At 34.2% G+C, this 23,705-nt stretch overlaps 1 protein-coding gene across 7 annotated transcripts in view; it reads right to left on the reverse strand.

The window, feature by feature from the left end:
• The window catches only part of MARCHF1 (membrane associated ring-CH-type finger 1), an 841,310-nt gene that overhangs the window by 451,396 nt on the left and 366,209 nt on the right, over positions 1-23,705 (reverse strand). For 5 of the 7 annotated variants that reach the window (XM_063809980.1, XM_054683467.2, XM_054683471.2 and 2 more), the window contains exon 3: positions 10,028-10,236. Coding sequence is in view for 1 of the 7 variants with exons in the window: in XM_054683469.2 (XP_054539444.1) it covers positions 10,028-10,126 (99 nt within the window). In the remaining 6 variants the exon portion in view is untranslated. Of the gene's footprint in view, positions 1-10,027; positions 10,237-23,705 lie in introns of those variants that run through there. The other 2 variants (XM_063809981.1, XM_054683468.2) reach the window with 1 other exon arrangement.

The raw sequence follows: 23,705 nt of genomic DNA on the forward strand, positions 1-23,705 counted from the left end.
GAATTCATGGGCGTTAAAAAATAGTTCTGTTAAGTCATTAAGTTTTGGGGCAATTTATTACACAGAAATAGCAACTGAAATACCATTTCATAGAACAGTTGTGAGTTATGATGAAAAGTATATAAAACAGTGCTAACTCAACACATACATCATGTGTTCAATAATTATTAGCTAGAACAATAGTGATTATTATAAATATATAAAATATATAATAATTGTTATTAATATTAGTGTCAGGATTAGAGAAAAGCCACTTTTTACTGTCATAATGCATTAGTTTACCAAGTCAGTCAGGAAAATTATCTGTAAATGCTGTTTGCCAAGAATGTATAAGCATAAATTCAAGAAGAGAAGAAAACCTGATCAGTAGCTACATTCAGGACTGTTATAACCAGGATTTCCACAGCTTAAGGCACCTGGGGGGAAATGACCACCTCCCTTGTTGACATCAAACAAAGGGACAGTGACTGTTTCCTCTTAGCCATCACCTAAGTGTTAACCAGTCCATATACATAAGCCCCTCAATGATAATATTTTGTTATCCTAATTCAAATTCAGTTAAGAGGCTTTTTCTTAGGCCATTTCTATTCTCCAAAAGTCATTTTGTGGATGTTACAAGCATTGATATTTCCAAAGATTATCAAAACAAAACAAAAAAACTTCACAGAACAATTCATGTAGAAATGAATCAGGTCAAGACCTCAGATAAATGTTGTTAGTACAACAATTTAATGAAGTCATCATTGTGCAGTTGAAGAACATTTTAAGTGCTTTTCAGCATAATGCTATTTTAAGAGAAGTTTTGATGTGATTTAGAAAAATGAAAAAAGTTACCATTTCTCTAAGCACTCAGATATTCACAAAATAATCCTATAAATATAAACTTTCAACAAACTTTTTCATTCATTATTATTAATTATTTTAGCTTTTCATAGCGTGGCCTGTTCTTTATAAAACCTAACAACCAGTAAAATAAAAGGCAATCAGGAGCATTACTACCATAAAAGTGAACAAGTAAAAATAGTTACCAAAATAACAAATATTTAAAATATTCAAAAGCCCATGAAATGTTGAAAAAATTAGCATAAAAGTTAGCATGTATTTCGCTATAAATTCTTGATTCCAGAAAATTCGTTGCTCAGCAATTCTGAGATTGACACCAAATCAGCAAAGAAAAGCCATAAGGTTAGATTTCACTTATCTAAGGCAAACAAACATGGTCTGTTTAAGTAGAGGTCAGGCCATTGGCAAACTTCAAATACCAATGTGTTAGTCTTTTTATTATCATTAATTTTATCATCATTACTATAAATGGCACAATCTATGGAGTCATGCAACCTTAAATATTTTCTCATCACAATAGGAGGTATTAATTAATGAGCCATATTCACTGAGAATAATAAAATATGTTGAGGAAAACTACAGTCAACATAGGGAATTGACTCCTTTAGCACTTTTATTTATCAAGCACTTAATGGTGTTTATTTTATCCCAGTAAATCTTAGAACCTTGGAGATATTAACTCATTTGAAGTCTCATAACTTTATGAGGTAGTTCTCATACTTGTCATTATTTTATATATGAGGAAACTGAGGCACAGAGATGGAAAGTAACCTGAGTTTCCACAGCTGCAAAGCATCATAGCCCAAATTTGAACCCAGTCAGTCTTCTTCCAGATACGTGCTTTTAACCACCTTACTCTGTTGCCAATTGAAATAGTCATATAACATATAAGTGATTCCTGGGGATTTTTTGTTGTATTTTTTACTTCTCTTTTGTTGTTGTTGTTGTTTTTGTTTTATTCTTAGAGACAAGATCCCTCTCTGTCACCCAGGCTGGAGTACAGTGGCTCACTGCAGCCTCCAACTCCTGGCTCAAGCAAGCCTCCAATCTCAAGCTCCCAAGTAGCTAGGACTGCAGGCATGTTCCACCATACATGGATAATTTTTGTTTTGAATATTTTATATAGACAGGGTATCATTATGTTGCCGGCGATGCTGGTCTTGAACTCATGGCCTCAAGTGATCCTCACATCTTAGCCTCCAAAAATGCTGGGATTTGGGGCCCTTTAATTCTAAAGCATGAAGTTCTCTTATAATTTCACGGGGCCACAAACAGAATGCTTGAGTCAGATAGTAAAACTAACAGCCACAGATGAATCCTTCACTGTATAATCAGCTAAGTGTATGCAGAAATCACTTCTTCCAAAAGCTAAATGAACTGTAGTAGTAGTTTCACATAGTAAATGGTAATATAGAAAGTAGTTTTAAGTTAAAATGAAACAGATTGCTGTATTGGAATTTTTAAAGGTTTGTAAAATTTGCAATGACAAATTTCTAACATTTATAAGTTTTGATAATTAATTTTGAATAAAATTGGAAAGTAAAACTGTGCTATAGATCTAAGTCTGTACATGTTAAACATAACAACTTTCAGCCACTAAGCATTCATAGGCATAGACCACTGTATGGAGCTCGCTTAGAAATCAACCTATTTAGGTTTACAGGTAAGGATAATCACTATAGAATCTGACCATGTGTGAAACTGTATAGCTGGTGCCTCACTTAAATGTTTTACTCTGTATCTCACACATGAGCTTCATTATCTGTTTCCTGCAGCATTGTGCATCCAGTGGTTTCCAGGTGCCAGAATTGTTTTTTTTTTTTCCTAAGAAACTCCCTTTTATTCATATTGGCATCAAAAGTACAAATCCTAAAGAATGCACCATGTTGCTTTGTAGCAGAAAATGTGCAACCTTTGGTTGAGTGAAAGTAAGTCCACATCATTTGCCTGCTTCACTTTCGTTATCCAGATTTGCACAATTTGATGAATGGGATAGTCAAGGTGAAAGATGACAGGCTGAAAGCCAAAAGTCAGACACCCAGCACCTAGAAGCACTTTGTCCTTTTCTTCAGTCTCCTTTTCACTCCTTTAAGAGCAGAATCCTATCACCAGTTCTACCCCCATGTCATGCCTCTTTCAATTATTTAACAGGGTCGCAGAGACAAGGAAGAGAATGAGAATCGAATAGATGTCATTTCTCATCCTCACCTGGAGGTTATGAAGGCTGCTGCAAGTGGCTCAGGGAGATATTCCTGGGAATGAGCTGGGGGAAAAGCAATGCTGTCAGTCTGTGACCCTCCCCCTTCAGCAGTACCTCAAATTGAGGGATTCTAAATCCATGCTGGCATTGTCAGTGCTCCCTTTGTGCTACAAAGAATTGAGTTAAATGTTGGCTAATCAGCGAGTTTTAAAAATCCTGATTAATAAAACATGCAGAGTTACACCTGCTCCTCCAATGCTCCAAGACTCTTCCACATGAAGTTTTTGTTCAACAATCTTTCAAACACAATGACCACATGGAGTCTCATTAAATCAGTAAAAATTCATAATACAAAAATTTTGAAGTTCTACACCAGGGAGGAGTTTCAACAATCTACCTGCCTGATTGAGGCCACAATTTAAAAAATACTGACCAGGGTGTGACGGCAATTACCAATTGTTTTCATTTAATAGTCTATAAAATGTGTTATTCAGTCTTATTAATGCAATTATCCACAACATCTGTTTTAAACAAGAAAAATTAATGTGAATTATGCTAATTTCATTGCTGAAAGCAAATAATAATATGGAAATTTCCTGATTTTCATTATATAAAATTATTTTCACACTATTAGCATACTCAGTGGAATTCACTCTAAGCACATGGGACTCTAATACTCAATTTAGACTCAAGAGAGTAGTTGGAAAGTGCTTTTCTGAGGAAATGAAAAAGAGAATTAGCCTTTCTACCCCTTGGCATTCACCCTGTAGTGTCAGATTCACACCTGCTAAAAATGCATTTCATTTGGTTAATACAGAGCATTAACCTGTATGCTCTGGGTAAATGTGCTCTCAGCACAGGCTATTCAAAAATTAATGTTTGTGATTGCTGTACCCAGATCCCAGCTATTTCCCATCTCATAAGCCAGTTGCTGCACAGGTAACAAAGCAGGAAACTATTGCAACTGCCCTTTGGCAAAATATCATTCAGAGTCCTTAATGTTGTAAGTGACGTAACATTCTACCAAAAATATAGCTTAAACAATAAAGGACATATATCAAATCACTTCATTGGAAAATTGTTTGGTTTTTAACAAGGATTGGTTTTAAAGAAGGACTGATCCACTAGCCCAAACAATATTACCCAGAGTCTATTTTTTCTCTCTCTCTATGTTCTGCCTATTTCCAAGTAAACTTCAGCATTGGGAGCATCTGTGGTCCCTTTGAAGCTCCAACCTTTTCCCTCAGTATATCTCACATGTCCTTATACAAGCCACCCATTAGGAGAAAGCAAGTTTACTTCAGAAGTCTTCAGGACAAAAAGGTGTCTCTTCCCAAAAACCATTTTAAAGGTTCAGTGCGTGCCATTGATTCGATGGAATCAAGTATCCATTCCTGAACCAGTTACCAAGACAGAGTATTGTGATACACGGATTATTTTAAGCCAGTGAAGGCCCATGCCAAATCACATGACTGAGAATGGGGAGGGTTGGTTCTCTGAACACTGTTATCAGAAGCAAACATGGATGACGCACAGTAATCACCACAGATGTCCATTGGAGGTGAGTCCTCACTACTCAGGCCTATCCTGCCTGAGACAAATATGCATTTGAAGACAAACATGGCCTTTGTGTGCCAAAGTGAAGCATGGCCACATGATCATTTTCAAGGGATAATAGAAGAAAATAAAATCTTATTTTCAAAATGAGGTCTAGTTAAAATGTACTTTTTTCTCAAAGAGACAAACTTGAAAGGCTGAGTTATCTACTCAAGGTTAAGAGGCCTTGATGAAGCCAGGATTCTATTTCAAATATTCTGAATTTTGTCCCAGTATCCTCTCTACTAAATTACTTTGATCATTATTATTTATTTTTTCCATATTTTCTGAATTTGAATAAAATGAATTCTAGTCATATTTTATAATAGCACCCAATGTATATTCCATCTGATCTTATGAATCATGGGCAGACACTGTAACAAAAAGAAAACAAAACTCCCCCCACTTAGAGGTTAGCAGGTTTGGGGGTTACATTAACTCTTTGGGGATAATAATTTGGTGTCTGAAAAAAAGGTTGCTAAATGAACTGGTAATAGAAAGAGCAGTAGACTGGTAGTCAATGGCCTGCATTTTTGTCCCAAATTCACCACTAACTAGTTGTGTGACACTGGCAAACTCTTTATTCTCTATGGACTTCAATGATGGGTTGTAAATTAAAATGAATAATTTTTAAGGAACTTTCTGATTCTGGGATCCTTTGTTTCTACCAACTTTGCTTAAGTAATGTGAAAAGGTTAAGTTGTCTTAACTGTAAAGAAAAAATGTAAGACTTGAGCCCAGAGTAGCTGAATACTAATCTCAGCTCTGGCCCTGAGACTAAATATGTTTTTTTAACTTTTTAATTTTTTTACTAAAAATTTTTACTAAAAATTTTTTTAGTAAATTTTACTAAAAATTACTAAAAATTTACTAAATTTTTACTAAAAATTTATTTTACTAATAAATAAATCAGTAACTTGTCCATTATGTTCAAAATGAAAAATATATATCACAAAAAGCCATATTTTTTCCAGGTTACTGGAATCTCTACCAAAAGAGATTCCCCAGTAACAGATCTCTAGCTACTTTGAAAAACAAGAGATGGCCCATGAGCTATCATTGGAGAGGCAAGTAGAAGATCTTAAAAGGGATATCTCAGGAAGAAAAACTAAATATTCTTTTTGGAAAAAAATGTAAAAACTGAGGTAGAGAAATATTACAAAATAATGGCAGCAGTAAAGAAAATGTACATATAAGCAAAGGGGTTTGGTTTTTGTTTTCCTCCTAAATCTTTCTAAAGCATGATAGCCATGTGTGGTCAGCTTGAGAGTGAGAAGGATCAGAAGCAAATAACTCATGTTTTGTTTTTCCCTCTTAAGTCCCTCCCATCATCTAAGGTATAGACTCAGTGTGTTGTGAAAGAATATAGCAGCATGCAGCGCAGGTGCCAGAAACAGCCTTGGCCCCATCCATGCTGTATCTCTACACTTACCACTCATAGACACATTTGCTTACAAATCCCAGGGAAGTATAAGGAATATGTGCTAGAGGTTGACTAAATACTGGAATTTATACAATTATTAGAATTTCCAGATCTAGAGTAGGAATTCAAGCTACACCTACAGGGCTAAGAATTTGATTAATAAAATTCACCGCCCTTGTAAGAGACAGATGTCTTTTAGACCCAAAACTCGAATGTGAATTAATCACAGCATAGTAAGTGGTGTTTACATATCTAAAAAAGAAGAATGAATTAATGGAAGCAAATGTTCTATTTAGAAAAGTAGGCAAATAAGATATAAAGAGGCTAAACTGTCAGATTCTGACATTCAACCAGAAAAGAAAAAGAAATCTGGAACTATGAACCATTTTGAAGAGGTCTCTTCTCCCAAAGCTTTCCCGAGAATGTGGTTTTCCCAAGGTGTAGGTGAACCTAATTAGTAATTTCTAATTACTAATTACTAATTTCCTTCCAGAACCCTCCTGGAGCTAAAACTCAAACATTCCATCACATATATACAGTCTCCAAGTGTAAATTAATTATTTTGACTACTGTATTATGCTAAATTTTCTGTAGCTTCATAATGGACCAATATCTACTCACTTCATAAGAAGTGAAGTTGTTGTAGTAACCACTGGTTGTGCTAATAACATCTTCTGCCAGGACTGCAAGTCTAAGGCACTTCATTTTAATTGCCTAATCAATCTCCAGAGTTGGTGCCTCTGAAAGATAAACCTACATCCCTTCTCTAACCCTTAATATCAACTGTATTCAAACTGGACATAATATATTATTCTGTGTTTTGTACTTCCAGGGTTATTAACCAAATAGAGATGATTATAATATTATGGCATACAAAATATGTCAAAATATATTTTCATTATAAAGCTAGAGATAGGAGTTATTTTTTAAAATCTTAAAATATAAAAGATCTATGCTGTTAAAAAATCAACAAAAGAATTTTTAGAAATATTTTCTTGATATCCTTAACAAGATGGATCTTCTGTATTTTAACTATGATTGACAGTTTTCTAATTTTTTTCTTCATATGGCTTAAGAAATCTGATATCAAGTTAATACATTAGTTAAGAGTCACTAAATTTTGAATGAAGTTAAATTACATTAAATTCAAATGAGTTTTTAATTTAATTTACTAATTTAAATTAATTACAACTAAATTCTTAATTCTGAAATTAGATCATTTTCCCAATGCACATAGGCATGCTTTGGATAACTTTAGGACAAGCAAGAACATTAAGGAAACTTCAAGAAAGGATGTTTCTCATTTGCTCATCAGGAAATGTCCATATATGTACAAGATGTTTTACTTTTCTTTAGAAAGCATCGCCACTTGAAATTACAGAAATCATTGATTCTTCTTGCTGTCCAAAACACAGATGTATGCTGTTTAATTTATCCACCTTAAAGGCATTTACAATTCTTTTAGACTATTTAGTTAGCTTATCAAAACAAGTTATTCAGCGGCCTAGAAGATTGACTAATATGTTTTAAACATACTTTTAAAATAAAACTTTTAACTACATCCTATAGAAAACCAAGAAGCATTTGAAACATTATAAGTGCTTCCCTTTCTGATATTCAGAACTGTATCTCTTTTTAGAAATTATACGAAGGCTCAGAGTTCCCTTTCCTTTTCTCCTAATTAACCTCTTCTTTTTTTTTTTTTTTTTTTTTTTTTTTTTTTTTTTTTTTTTTTTTTTTTGAGATGGAGTGTCCCGCTCTGTCGCCCAGGCTGGAGTGCAGTGGCGCGATCTCGGCTCACTGCAAGTTCCGCCTCCCAGGTTCACGCCATTCTCCTGCCTCAGCCTCCGGAGTAGCTGGGCCTACAGGCGCCCGCCACCACGCCCGGCTAATTTTCTGTATTTTTAGTAGAGACGGGGTTTCACCGAGTTAGACCAGGATGGTCTCAATCTCCTGACCTTGTGATCCGCCCGCCTCGGCCTCCCAAAGTGCTGGGATTACAGGCGTGAGCCACGGCGCCCGGCCAACTTCTTCTTTCTTTAAGCGTGCCCACTAACTCCCATTGTGACACATTAGAGTGTTTTTTGGCCCTGAAAGAAACAAAGCTATACATGTTTTAATAATTCAAGATATTTGTGAAGATGTTTAAAGATGTGGATTAATACCCATATCTTGATAACAATTGTGGCTAATTTTACTTGACAAAGAATAATTTCATTATTATTTCTAACATGAATAAAAAACATTTGTTTGCTCTTAAAAAATTATATAAGCCATCTCAATTTATCTAATTCATGCCAAGTAGACATCTACAGAAAGAGATTTCTGGCGAAGACCTGGAATTGACACAATGTTGTTTTCTTTTCCAAATATTACTCAGATGCTGATCATTCCAGATACCAAACAAATTTGCCACCCAATATGTTCACATAAAGTTTTCTTCAACATTATCTTAAATTTATCCAGAAATTTATACTGTGAGTAAGCAATGTATAACTTTTATGAATCTTGCTTTTGGCATTTCTATACCTATTTGCAGAATTGATCAGTGTACCCCACCTTCCCCACCTAACACCAACAAACTTAAGAGAAACCTGTTTCATATTCTAATAATCACATTTCCAAGTCAAAGGAAACAGACACTCTAGAGAATGTGCCTGAGCATTCTGGGCTGCTGAAGTTTCTTTACAAAGATTTTTAATTCTCAGAAATTCCAGAAATATTTGATGTGTTTATGATGAGGCAATTACTAATGTAAAAGTATCTCTTGCACTAACTTAGAGAAATCTCCCAAAGTTATCTACAAATTCTAGCCACATCAAGAACTCATTGCCATTCAATGACATTTTCAAAATCAGTTCAAATAAAGTAGAAAGAGGCTGCAAATATATTTTCTCATTTGAAGTTCTACTCAAATTTATTAGTCTTTTCCTTTCAAACACTCCTTGACACTCCACTCCCATTTCCTTTATTTTATTTGCTTTATTTTTTGTTTGCTGCTCCCTCTGTCTCCAGCAGCTATTCTTGAGGGAAAAAAAAAAAGGTTAACATGTAGAACTGGAGGTAGACAAAGCCCATCTCCTACAAAGCTAAGGACACCTGAGGACTAGAAAATAGTTATGTTAAAGAGACAAGAGGATTACAGTTTCTGGCATTCTATCTCAAGCTCCCTTTTAGGGGAACACGACAACATTTATGATATTTCCACTCAATATCCTTGACTGTGTTGAGTTCAATCCCTTTCTTAAAAACCTTTGAAATAAGTTTCCAGCATATGATCTTTCAAGCAGTTTAACTTAGAACAACTGCCGCTAAATTTCCCTGCAAAATAAAGGCTCAACGTAAGAAGTTGAAAATTATAACCTGTGTGAAGTTTCAAAGAAAGCTTTTTGTCATGAGGAACAAAATATAAATGTACAGATATCAAACAACAGTCATACACAACCATGCACTGCCAACGAATGAAGTGCAAATAGATCCTATGAGGCTCTAATTCATGTTATGTATTCAGTGTCATAACTGGCTTCTCTGTCCCTTTGTTAAGACAGTTATATTCTAATATCCTAGTTTAATGGGCAGTGAGCAAAATCAGCCAGCATCACCAGTTCCACTATGTGAAAATGTACCACAGCAATGTCCAGAGCCAACCCAGAACAGCCGGTTGTAACCCACAAGCCATAAAAGTCAAAAGTGACTCCATAGATTGTTTAGAAAAAGAGGCAAAAGTTTCCATCTGTCAAGTAGGAAGTGTCCCTATGGATTTGGCTCCTCTCTTCATTCACAAAATAGAGGTGAAGTTTAATATGTCCCTGCCAGTTATAAGTAATTCTCTTCCAATCTACTGTTACACACTGACAGCTGGGATCCAGCTGCTCTGAAGCCCTTGCCATGTCCCACGGTGCAGAGAGCAGTGTTGGCAACAGTGGCTTGGCTCTCTGATTTTATTAAATTAAACCTCCTCTTACCTCGACTTCCTTGTTCTTCTCTTTGTTTCTGCCCATTGAATTTCTCCCATTGCTGGCAGTCTCCCGTGCTGGGATTACGGAAATCTGGTGGAGGGGCATATTGGCAGGGCTGCAGGTGGCCAATCCCCGATTGGATGCCTTATCTCTTCACTCGCCCTGAGTAGCCCACCTGCACAATTGTTCATATCCTTGCTTTGCCAAGCTCAGGTCTAAACAAAGAGGGGAAAAATAGTGTTTGAGACACTGTGCAGCAGAGGCCAGAGTCTTCTGGTCAAAATGTTAAACACATTGAAAGGGGAGTTAAAAGAAATGCAAGAACAAATAATCCAGGGAGTACTGCATTCTCCGAAGGACGATTTACTGCAAGTCATAATTGAACTGCTTTGTCACTGGAGCACCCCCTCTCCCCTAAGAGCATTGTGGGAGACAATTCAATTTCTATGGTACCTAATAACTGTCATGGAAACCAAGGAAACCTAGGTCTCACAGGCCCTTATTAGCAACTGCTTCCTTTAATGGCACAGACTCCCACATTTGCAGCGGCTGCCGCTTTGCTTTTGTTTCTCCTGATTCCCCAGGAGTCCACTAAGCACCCAGAGACACTGCATCTTGCTGACTACGTAAATAAGCAGACGGCTGAAAAGCTTAGTGTCCTATTTGGAGCCAAATCTCTTCCTTGAGAAGCGCGGCTAGCTGTAGATGCGTCCTTCATGCATCTACAATAATCTGCTTAGGTCAAAGGATCTGCCTTGAAGTGAAGAGCATCACATGAGATCGAATGAGGTGTTGAGAGAGAGAGAGAGAGAGAGAGAGGGAGAGAGAGAGAGAGAGAAGAGAAGAGAGACCTGGAGCAATTGCAGATGTCTTTTTCTGGATGGTTGTAAAGAGAGTTAACCATTCAGTGCACCTTTCTTACTAAAACATCAGCAACAGGAGTCAGAAGGCATCAGTTAGTCTGAAGCATAGAGCTCTGTACTACTCATTTCAGCTTTATTGCAACTTCTGTGCTCCCCGAAATATATGTTTGAATTAGTAGCAGCTTCTCCTTGCTTTTCCATAAAGGAAACAGACTTTACTATTACTGTCCTCTCAAAAGTTATACAATTTGGAAGAAGTAAATGGTTAATCAGAACTTCTGCTTTTTAAATTTAAAAAAAAATTCGTTTTAAAACATTCTACTCTCTCAGTGAAGTAAATTCTTAAATTACATTAACTTTGTAAAAATAACTTTCCCGCATGATTATTCCCTCTTTTTCAGGGTGTTTGGCACTCTGTCTTTAAAAGGACAGAATTTTCTTTTCTCATTTTGAGACGTACATTGTATATTTTCTGCATATTGTGAATAGATCAGATCTCCCACTGTTTTTTGTGTTTGTTCACCCCAAATGAAGCATAATTCAGAAAGTTCCTCGTTTTTATATACTCAAGTACTGCTTATAAGTTAGAATTTTTCCCTAATCACAGAGATCTTCAAAGTGATTTCTAGTTGCAATTCATCTCTACCTGTCTTTGTATTATACAGCAATAATATCATTTCCATTATGACATTACAATTTGTTTAAACTCAGGATAGAGATAAAATGTGAAAAAAGATCTGTACTGCTGTTGGCAATAAAGCCAAAAACAATATATGTAAAGACTGAATTAACATCTTCAATTTAAATATTCACACTGAAATAAACATTTCAATGTATTTACAACTTTGGTCCAAATATGTTTTCATTTCAACCTAAATTAGCCACCTGCCCATGGTTCTAACCCCTACCATCCATCAAGATCAGCTAGGGAGATTTTATAATGCATAGATCCCTAATAGACACATTTTCAGGAGGGCTGCAGTGGAGACAAGAAGGGTACAGTTCTGAAGTGGACAGTTAAAAAAAAATTACAGATGTTTCTGATACAAACCAATTCTGAGAACCATTCCAGTGCATCACGAAAATAACCTCAGCACAATAAGCTCATTAAAGTTCATATAGAGACAAATCTCTTGCTTAAAATAGTTTTAAAAAATAGGTGCCTCAAACCTGGCATTTATTCATCATCATACTTAAGCTTACAGAATGTATTTGTGACATACAGGAGCTTTAATGAAAGGACTAAAAAGCCAGCCTTTGCCAAAAACGCCATGTCTACAGTTAAAACTAATAATTCTTAAATTTTCTGTAGCTTAATGTTCACATCTGTGACCTGTGTGAGAAGTTCCTTAACTTAATAATTTTTAATCCCTCTATCTAGAAGGACTGTCTTAATTAGGAGAATGCTGGAAATAGAAGTCTGTAAATCTAACAGTGTGTGACAAATACTAAAATGTAAATTATGAAACTCTTTAGAAAAGTAATATTGTCAGTGTTTACGTCCATGAAATGTCCTCTGAAAAGCCAAGGCAGCTTTCCAGATAAATTCAGACTTCAGTAGTTTTGCTTAAAATATTCATTAAAGTTATAGGAAAGAAGATTTTTAGCTTGAATTAACTAAATGGCTGTCTTAATCCTTTACCTCATTATGCATATGAGGTTATCCTTTGTTTGCTATGAGATTTTTCAGAAATCAGATTTTAATTTTGAGTTAATTTGATTTATGTGGTTGAGTTATTTCAATTAGCTTTCTTTTATCCTAAAATTTAAAATGTAAATTGAATTTCTGGAAAAGTGAATTTATTTCTTAGAGTATTTTACATGGTAAACAAGAAGAGGTTTGTTATATCTTTTTAAGCAAATGTTTTAGCAATAACTTAAGAAAAATTAATAATCAGTCTGTTTAATAAATATTTATCTAACATTGTATTAGGTATTGCCACAAATTGAACTTTTAAAATTTTCCAACTGTATCGGGGGAAAAACATGCTTTTAATACTTTGTACATTCTAATACTTCGCTGCCTTGGAACGCTGAATACACATCAGCTAATATCAATGTCTTGCACTTACCTAATACCTTTCCTCAAGCAGCTTCCATAGTGCTCTGCCAACTAGAAGCAATCAGAAGTCTCTGGGGTGACTCATTATGTAACAAACTCAAACTAAGAAAATTGTTGTGGAATGCATTTCTCCTATGGGAGCATAGTTCATCTTGTATAGTAATTAAATCCTGTGGAGTCACAAGGAGCAATGGACCCAGCAACTGAGCACTGACAGACACTGGCCAGAATAATCGTGGATACAGGAATCATTCAGCTCATCTGCATCTACATATGTGATCACATTATGTGATCCAGATTTTTAAACTTGATTTTTGTGGAAACCATGGACTATAATTACTGTTGAAATCATCCTGGAACATTCACTCTTCACTGACTACTTTTTCCATATACATGTCTAAATTGTATTTGTTTTGCTTCTACATTCTGGCTTCCAGCCCTCGGCTCTGGGGACAGGTTCCTCATTCCCACCTCTGGCTCCAAAATTTGGCATTTTTACATATTAACTCTAATACTCAGACCTCAGTTTTCCCCCAAGAGATTCTGATTTGGTGCTGTTCCTTATTCTCAGTGGCCTAGGTTGTCTCTAGTTTAAAAGGTAAACAAAGAAAAATATGCATCTCTGGTAGCATAAGACCAGCTTGATCTTTGTCAGCTGCAAAAAAAAAAAAAAAAAAAAAAAAAAAAAAAAAGGCCTCTAAAGCATTTCTTTTGATCGCAATTAATCAAGAAAGGAAACCTAGTGTTGGGCCAAGACAAGGAACCAAGTAAACATCTGCTAACACATTAAATGGATAGACTGAAAATTCAATTCGATAAACATTTGTTAAGCATCTTCTGTGTTTTCTGAACCATGCTAGGAATTAATGGGCAGCAGGTAATGTATAAAATTATGTAGCACAATATCTGTAATCAAAGAGTTCGTTGTATCATTAGGGAAATAAGATTTAAGGAGGTAAGTCAATTGAAAAAATATGTGGCATATGGCAATTAATATCTGAAAGATAATATAGAATAATGAAAGTAAATATCAAAGAAGCTTTGAGCAACAATAAATAATATTAGATCTAAATACATAAAGAAAGTCTTAAGGACGAATTGAGGCCTCTGTTGTGCTTGGTAGACATAAGGTGATTAAATCATTTCAAGGCATAGAGATGGTGTGAGATTGGCATATGAGAGTTCAGGATGCTATTTTAAATAACATAGAAAATTTGTTTAAGATTATTAATTGGTTTAGGCCATATATAGTTATTAGGATCACCACTTGAAAGGAGAGAGGAAGGAAACCAGACCCCAGACCTGGCAGAAAGAAAAATCCTATGAGCAAAATAAAATTTTATTAATTATAAAATATAAAATTACATTAATTATAAAATATAAAATTATATTTTATATTTATATTTATAAAATTATAAATGCATTGATACAAGACAGAGAAGTAATAAAGATAAGAACCTTAAGTTATTTCTGAAAATAGAAACAAGGTACACTGAGTTGGAAAAAGAATATTTCACTACAAATCCCTGGTGAAAGGGAGGAAACCTGGATTGAATGGTTTTCAAGGTGTCATTGCAAAGAGTGTCAAATGGCCACCGTCAAAGATTACTGGGAAGAACATATGGATAAGTTATCATGGCACAAAGAATTTATGTTATCTTGTAAAGGAGACGGAGAAGGAACTTGAATTTAAAGGTATTGTTACCGGGGAAATTATGAAGCATACACTTATGTATTAATTGGAGAGTTAGGGAACAACCCACACTAGCAAAACAAGCTTAGTGGAAATAATGAGAGGGAGTATAAAACGGAAAAATAACATTTCTGGTTATGTGTTTATAAAAAAATCTACAATGTAATAAAGCATTTCTAAAATGCTGGTATGTTTATGGGTTTTGTCTGATTATTGGAATCCAATTGTGACTATACTTAGTATGTGCAAGTATCTTCTGTAATTACAACAACATCTTTTTAATGTAAGTATTCTGTCTCTGAAGACCTTTCAGAAGCGACTGAATGATCAGCCTTCAATACCAAATACAATATAATGTATCAGATGAACTCTTAAGATCTTTGATTCTATTGTCTTGAAATTATTTTTCCTAATTTTGGCCACATATATTTTCTGAAGTTGATGCAGATTACAACATAGCCAAGACATACATTTCAGTCTGTTGGAGAATCAATAGCAATCACCACAATCACATAATATGTGTGATAATTACAGCATGCCCTGAAGAGTCAGTTATACTAGTTTATATGATTTATATTATGCTCATGACAAAAGAACATCACCACAAACTGAGTCTGTCAAATAACACTATGGGACTGATCTTTGCTCCTTTCTAATTTGTTGAGAGACTAAAAAGAATCATTTTATTAAATCCTCTTTTAAAAAGGGTAACATGTTAGAAGTAATCAAAATATCTAAGGAAGGTACATGGGTATTAATAATTAGCTTGTGAATATAATTTAGGATTAAATAAAATCAAATTTCTATATTCTATTTTACTTTGTTGAAAAGACATATGGAATGAAAATTTTATTTAAAAACAAGATTTATTTTGGCAAATAAAGTTAGACTCAGTCTTACTCTCCAAGTAAATAAATGTACAAGCTAATCTTTGTTAATGTTCTCTGTAGCTTTCAAAATATTAGTAAATCTAGCTGAACAAGGAGCAAAATAGAAAAAACTGTTTCGGAGGGCCAATATGTATTTCTTCACTTATCTTCAGAAAATGTAAAGCAGTCATCCCAAAAGAGGGAAATGGAATCATGGCGGAAGGTCTTTAATTACTGCTTGCCTCAGAATTGGGTCAGAACCTGTCCACTCTTATCGCTGAAGAATGATAGAGAAAAAGTGTGTGTGTGTGTGTGTGTGTGCGTGTGTGTGTGTGTGTGTGTGTGTGTGTGAGAGAGAGAGAGAGTGTGGTGGGGAGGAAGCATTCTCACACAGGGCTGTAAGGCTCCTTCCCCTTCCATATTCTGAAACTTCACTGTCAGTATCTCTGGGGTCCTCAGAAACCCTGGTATTCTCAAGCCTAGTGGCACAGTTTCCTAAGCCATTTCATGAGGAGATATACCTAATGCTAAATGACAAGTTAATGGGTGCAGCACACCAACATGGTAAATGTATACATATGTAACAAACCTGCACGTTGTGCACATGCACCCTAAAACTTAAAGTGTAATAATAATAACATTTTTTTAAAAAAGAAAGAAGTAGTAGTTTCCTCTTATAAGTGTCAAAATTCTGACTTAATGCATCAGAGAATTAAAAACTAAATTTAACAAAGTGTTTCCTGTATGATATTAAGGTTCAAGCAAAGGAGTCCTGGATCTAACATTCCTAATCAAGCACACATACACATACACACACACACACACACACACACACACACACACACACAGAAAACAAATGGCATTATTTTGGATTCCTAAAGTTTGTCTAGATGTAGAGATACATGTATCTGCTCAAATATTATTTTTATGCCTTGTAATGAAATATCTTACTAGTTTTTCAAGGAAAAACACCCTGAAAGTGTGATTTTCTATTTTACACAGAAGACTTCTGTGACCAAATGTGTAGGTTTTTTTCCCCACATACCAAACAAACAAGCAATTCTGCATCAGACACCAGCTGGGTGTCACCCAAATTCAGTTCTACCTGGAGATAGTATCAGATCCCACAGGTTCAGGGCTCAGTCTCACCAGACTGTCCCCCAACCTTCAGACACCAGTCACAAGTCCAGACTTCTGGAACTTCTGACTTCAAATTGGGGTTCCCACAACCCCCTCCTTAGGTTCAATGAGTTTGCTAGAGAGGCTCACAGAACTCAGGGAAATATTCAGGTGTATGGGTTTATTACAGAGGATACAGATGAACAGATGCGTAGAGCAAAACATGTGAGAAAGGGTGCCAAGTTTACATGTATCCCCCACCCAGGAACCTCCACATGTTCAGCCATCCATAAGTTCTCTGTATCCAGTCCTTCTGGGTTTTTATGATATGATTGATTAAACCGTTGGCTGATGTAATCAATTTAACTTTCACCCTCTCCCTCCTCCTTGGAGGAGGGGTTGGGCTAAAAGTTCCAACCGTCTGCAATCCTGCCTGGTCTCTCTGAGTGACCAGCCTTCATCCTGAAGCTACACAGGGGCTGCCAGCCATCAGTCAACTCATTAGTATGCAAAAAAGACATCACTTTGGCAATTCTAAGGATTTTAGGAGTTGTATGCTAGGAAAGGGATCAAAGACCAAATATGTATTTCACAATATCACACGTCTTTATTCAGTTTAAGGGGAAAATGGCATCATGGAATTTTATATTTTAAAGGCAAATTATAAAGCACCCTACCATTTGACGACCAGTTTAAGTCCTGGGAAACTGAGTGTTTTGACATCATTGAAGGCTAGTAGATGGCAGAAACAATGTAGAAAAATCTCCTGATCCAGAGACCCCTGTTCTTTCATCAATTTCTGACCCAATTCGATGAGTATAAAGCATAGGTATGTTTTAAGTAAAAACCAAAACCCAACAATCTAATAAGTACATTTATTTACATGTTATTTATTTACTTTTTACTACTGGGAATAGTTCTGAAAAGAATATATTTTATAATATAATTCTGAATTACATGCGTAGCCTCTTTGGAAACTATATTTTACTAAGTTTTTTATATCTGAAAGATCCAATTATTTATTACTCAAGGAATAGTTAAGTTTGAGGGCTGGCTGTTTTCCATCATATTTTTATTCTCGTGGTCCACTGATTATGAAAAATCGCAGGTATAATTAATCTAACATTAGTAATGTTATTGTTTTTTGAAATAAATGATACTTATGACAAATAATTTTTATAATATAATTAGTAACATGGAAAGTGCTAGAAGAAATAATGGGTCAAAGTTCAGAAAGTCAATATATATTCTTCTTTCTATATCTGGTAGATTTTAATAACGAAAGAACTATTACTATAAAATTATAATTTGTATTTTCTGCTGCTGAATATGCTATATTCCTAAAGTTCCCAATCAGCAGACTTACGAAATTTGGTTAAAATAATTGTCCTGGTAACTACGTATGGGCATAGCCAATATGTCATTTTTTGTGTTCTTGGAAGAAAAAAGATATAATTAGTTGACTATATAAATATTGATTTTCATTAGTTGTTTATAGATATGCATTCATATATTTTTAGCCAAGTCTGATTCAACCTAAAAACGGCATCAACCTTCCCCACCAATTCCTACAGAATCCCCTATAGATATTATCTTCAATTTAGAATGGTCTTATTAGGTCTACATATATCTATGGTATTTCACCCAGAACTCTTCTCAGTCAAATGTAAAAGTTATTAGAGTATTTGTTAAATTGGGAAATCTAACAAACATACATGCACACAGGGAGAACACCATGTGAAGACTGGAGTTACTCTCCCACAAACCAAGGAACTACCAGAAGCTGGGTCCTAAAAGATGCTTCCCTAGTGCTTTCAGAGTGAGCATGGCTATATCAACACTTTGATCTGGACTTCTAGCCTCCAGAACCATGACAATATATTTCTATTGTTTAAGCCATGCAGTTTTTGGTACTTTGTTACAGCGGTCTTAGGAAACTAAAACACTTCCATAGACAGGTCCATTGATTCATTGTTATTGTTAACCCTCTGCATAACACTCAGATGATAGCAATGGGCATCAAATCCAAGAGAAACAGCCAAGATAGGAAGAGAAGACAGAGGATGATGCAGTGAGGGCCAAGAGCAGAGAAAAGCAAAGCCTCAGAGTAGGCTGAGAATGAAGAATATGTACCAGTGTTTGCATTTTATAAGTGTTACCCTACATGTTGGTTACAGGGGGCTTGAAGGAGCTGTTTGAGGCTAAAAAACAGTATGGGAGCAGGTGGTAAATGATCAAAGGCAAATGGTAATCCAGGTGTATTTTGAAACACTAGAACATATATTTCCTAAGTCTTGAACATAGTCCAACAGTTAGAGGTCCATCTGAGTCAGTATAAGAAAGATAATTATGACAATTTGAGCTCTGTAAAAATAAACAAGGGCTACTCTCGTAGTACCAAACTGTAATGTTCAAGTGGGAGATATACAACTACTTACTGGGACAATTAATAAATTAATTCAAAAATATTTTTAAAGGCTGGGTTCAATAATTTCTGAAGTACCCTTTAATTTGGGGTTTCTGTGACATTAGATACTGTGTTTATTATTTGTACATAGGTTGTTTCTTGTAAAGAAATGGTTCCTTATATAGAGAAACCTTGTATAGTAATATATTTTGCTAAAGAGCACTCCATATGAATAGACAAGGAGTATGCTGCTGTTGATGGTTTACCATAAAGAAAAGCAGAAACACTGAAGAAAAAGGTAAAGGAGATAATAGTTGTTCAATCTTATCAAAGAAGACTTAAATAATCAGCTTGTGGAAAAAAAAGTAAGATATAATGGTCTAGCTATTGACTATTTGATTTTCCATTACACATTTGTTATCTATAATTTAAAGTAATTGCCTTAAATACACACACACACACACACACATACATGTAGATTCTACATGCAAAATGTCTAAAAAAAGATATAAGTTAACAAAAGAGATTCTTAATATAGGTACTAAAAATTATTTTATTACCCTAAGAAAATTTCACAGAGAAAAAAAAACATTCAATAAAAAGGCGAGAGGGCATAAAATAAATTATAAAATATAATAAAATATTTGAAAATAAGCTATTGAATATTTAAAAGTACCATTACAACTACTCTATAAGAATAAATCAGAAGATTTATTAGATATTATATCATTTTTATAGACTATTCTCTATCTATACTAGGCCTCTGAAGTCTCATACATTAGAGCATTGTAACAGTCATTCAGATTTTTAAAAACTTTAAACAATATTAATAATCATATAGATCTTTCAACCCTCTAAAGCAGTAAAGTTCTGGTGTTTTCCTATTATTTTATATAAATAGCATTAATACTCATGTTAATTAATATTAACACAGGAGTACTATGTTAATATTTTGATTAAATAAATGAGATAATGGCTGTTGAGCTAATTAGCATATTCATTACCTCATACACTTATTTGTTGTAAGGAAAATTAAAATCTACTCTCAGCAATTTTCAAGAATACAACATATTGTTATTAACTATAGTCACCATCGTGTACAAAATAGATATCTTCTATCTAACTAAAATTTTATATCCTTTGACCAACATCTCCATAACTTTACCCTCCTATCCTCGGTAACCATCATTCTACTCTGCTTCTATGAGTTCAACTTTGTTAGATTTCACATACAAGTGAGATTATGCATCATTTATCTTAATGTTCTCCAGCTTCATCTGTGATGTTGCAAATGACAGGAATTTTTTCTACTTTTAAAGGCTGAATCATCATTCTATTGTCTGTATTTACCACATTTTCTTTATTCATCCACTGATGGACACTTAGGTTGATTCTATATCTTAACTATTGTGAATAGTGCTGTAATAAACATGGAAGTGCAGATATCTCTTAGACATAGTGATTTCATTTCCTTTGGATATATAGCAAATAGATTGCTAGATCATATGGTAGTTACAGTTTTCAATTTTTAAGGACCATCCATTCTGTTTTTCCTAGGACTGCACTAATTTACATTTCCAGTAGCAGTATACAAGGGTTCCCTTTCCTGTACATCTTCTCCAACATGTATATTCCTTCATCTTTTTGGTAATTATCATTCTAAAAGATGTGAGGTGATCCCTCATTAGCCATTACCCAATGTATATATATTTCAAAACATGTTGTAGTTTATAAATAGATATTATTTTGGTTAAAAAAAACCGACAAAAAATGAAAATAATGCATGTAAACTCCTTGGTACATGGCTTGTCAAAGAAAAAGTACTAATTAATAGTTAACCACTCATATTTGAAGATTAAAGTTACCTAATAAAGGCTTTAATCATTTTAAAAGTACTTAGTTTGCAAAAAAGATGGATATTAAATATTTTAAAAATAACAATTGAGTATATTTCTTGACACTCTACTTAAGAGTATTCAAACACACAGTAAAACTGAGTATCTTTTATGTAAAGAGAATTATTTCCACTAGTTGATTAAATATAAAGATGCTTATCAAACAGCACTTTTCAAAAAATAAGAGTTATAAAAAAGCCATATACCTCACATCAAAACTGTAGTTTAAAGGACGCAATTTTTCATAATTGGAGTGTTACAGTATCATTATAAATTTGAATTACTGTATTGAAGAAAATAATAATGGCAACATTAATTGCTATTTATTGAGCCAACTCATATCTGCCAAATAATGTATTAAGCATTCTACATATATATGTACATATAAATATACATATATATATATAAAATTTAATTTGTTCCCCAACACAATCTTCCTAGGCATGATTATTATCTCCATTTAACAGAGAAGGAAACTAACTCGCCCAAGGTCCCACATATAGTTAATGACTGATTTATATAAGATTACATTTAACTCTGTCTGATACCAAAAAACTTAATAACAACATGTTAATAAAAAGTTCTGATGTACAGAATGCAGATCAAATATGATATTAATTGTGTGAGGTGATAATCAGATTGATCATGGATCCCTGATCACACTGCCCTTGAAATCCATGCCGCAAAGCCAAGCAGGCAATGCATGTGGTATTATTAGAATGTCCTTCTGGTTTTGATAATAATAACACTCAGATCAAGGCACTCTATAGTAATGTTTTTGCTTTCATGGAATTGGGCAAAACGAGTATACCTATCATAAGTTTCTATACTACTTGGCCATTTCCCCAAGAATAAGTTGTCAATAGAGTACTAATAGGTCAAAAATATAAAACATTAACTTTGAAATAATTGAAAAAATAAATGAAACATAGATATGCTAAATAATACTTTAGGCTATATTATGATTTATTGAAATGAAAAGATAAGTGTTCAGCAAGACATTATTTCTTGAAAGTCTTAACAGACGGCAGTTGCCAGGGATGCCAGAAAACAAAATTAATTCACTACCCTCAAATCTTTGTAGGTTTTGGATGGAAAATTCAATAAAATATTCAGTAAATTCAAATATATGAGAAAAGAGAAAGATTTAGAGAAAGAGAAAGAACAAGAGAGAGACTGAGAAACTGCAAGCTTTAAGATACTTAAAAAGAATAAGCTGGATTATTTGGGTTAGAACATTTGCTGATACAATTACTGAGTTAGATAGAATGTAATTTTTTTAAGTCACTGTGGAGGTTACATTAAAGAAGAAGGAACACTTGAGCAGAGAACTAAGAAGTACTTATTCCATACAGTGGAAAATAGCTATACTTGGTTTGAAAATAAAATAAATTCTGTACTATGACTTTATTGGGAATATTTTACATAATTTTAAATTTGACAGCTTTTCTTTCATAGAAAAACAACCACCTAATAAAATGTTTACTATTAGATGGAATAGAAACAATAGAAACAATGATTAGTGTTGTTTCTAATAAAGCAATGAAAACATAGACCTCTGTTTAGAATTTTTAAATTATCGGTTATGTTTAGTTAGTCATTAAGAAGGGCTGCAATTATCCAATGATCATTTTGCTAACAGTAGCTACTATTAGCAAATGAATAAGAAATTTTTAAAAAGTGACGGACATTTAGACAATATTAAAATTATTATATAAAGCTTTCTACTTCAGAACAGATAATTTAATGTGGCCACAGTCATATTATCCAATAGTCTATTTTTCCTTTTTAAGAAGAGGTTAATATATAAATTACCCTTGAAATTAATTCGAAAACCATTTGCTGTTAGTGTCTGTAGGGGAATAATTACTAGAAAAATACTTAGTAACTTCACTTGTGGCCTATATATCAATAATTTAAAAGCATGTGGTTAGATTAGATAAGTGTAAAGCACATAGATACATCATGATTCCTACTAGGCACTCAAAACTGTTAGGTTACAAACACCTAGGAACAGAATGGAAATCATAAAATCAGGTAATAATACAAGAGACAAGATAAATAGCACAGGAAAGGAAGCAGTAGGAGGTTAAAAATGAAGGTTGGGAGACTTGTTCCTCTATTGTTTTCAGGCTTTTTTCACACTGTATGCAACTGTAGCTATAAACTACTATAAAACTAGACAAATTATATGAAACAAATGGTTTTAGGCACTGGACAACAGGCAGCACAGACACATGATTCCTGAAAGGGGGAAATAAGAAGGTAATTCCTACAATTTTCCAGCTTTCTGCCTGGAGGCAATTACTTGACTTGTTGTAGAGAAGGAGTCAAAAAGCAGTGCCTGGTTGTCTGTTTCATTAAGGAGATAAAGATGAAGGTGGAGAGTAATAGAGATGGATGGAATTTACAACAGCAAAGAACCAGAGAGAAACGAGCTATAAAGAGAAAGCTCCTAAAATCCATATAACTGTCCCCTTGAGTCTTTGGTTACACACTAATTTGCAAGATTATGAAGGGAAACTCCACAAATAAGGAAAAAAAAACTACTTAAGAGCTTCAGACAAAACAAATATCAGAGTTTACGCAGACTTCAAGTTTTAGCAAATGAGAGAGCAGATAACTTATAGAATCATAAGATATTCAGCAGAGATCCCAGAACACTCATACCTTATAATAAATTATCTTCTAGACCCTCCCTAAATAAAGACTAAAACAAGCCTCTAAAGGAAGACACTAAACCTCAAGTAAACTGGCTGTTTGCCAAAACAACTTA

This window comes from Pan troglodytes, chromosome 3 (assembly GCF_028858775.2).
Source record: "Pan troglodytes isolate AG18354 chromosome 3, NHGRI_mPanTro3-v2.0_pri, whole genome shotgun sequence".
In the NCBI taxonomy this organism is placed as follows: domain Eukaryota; kingdom Metazoa; phylum Chordata; class Mammalia; order Primates; family Hominidae; genus Pan; species Pan troglodytes.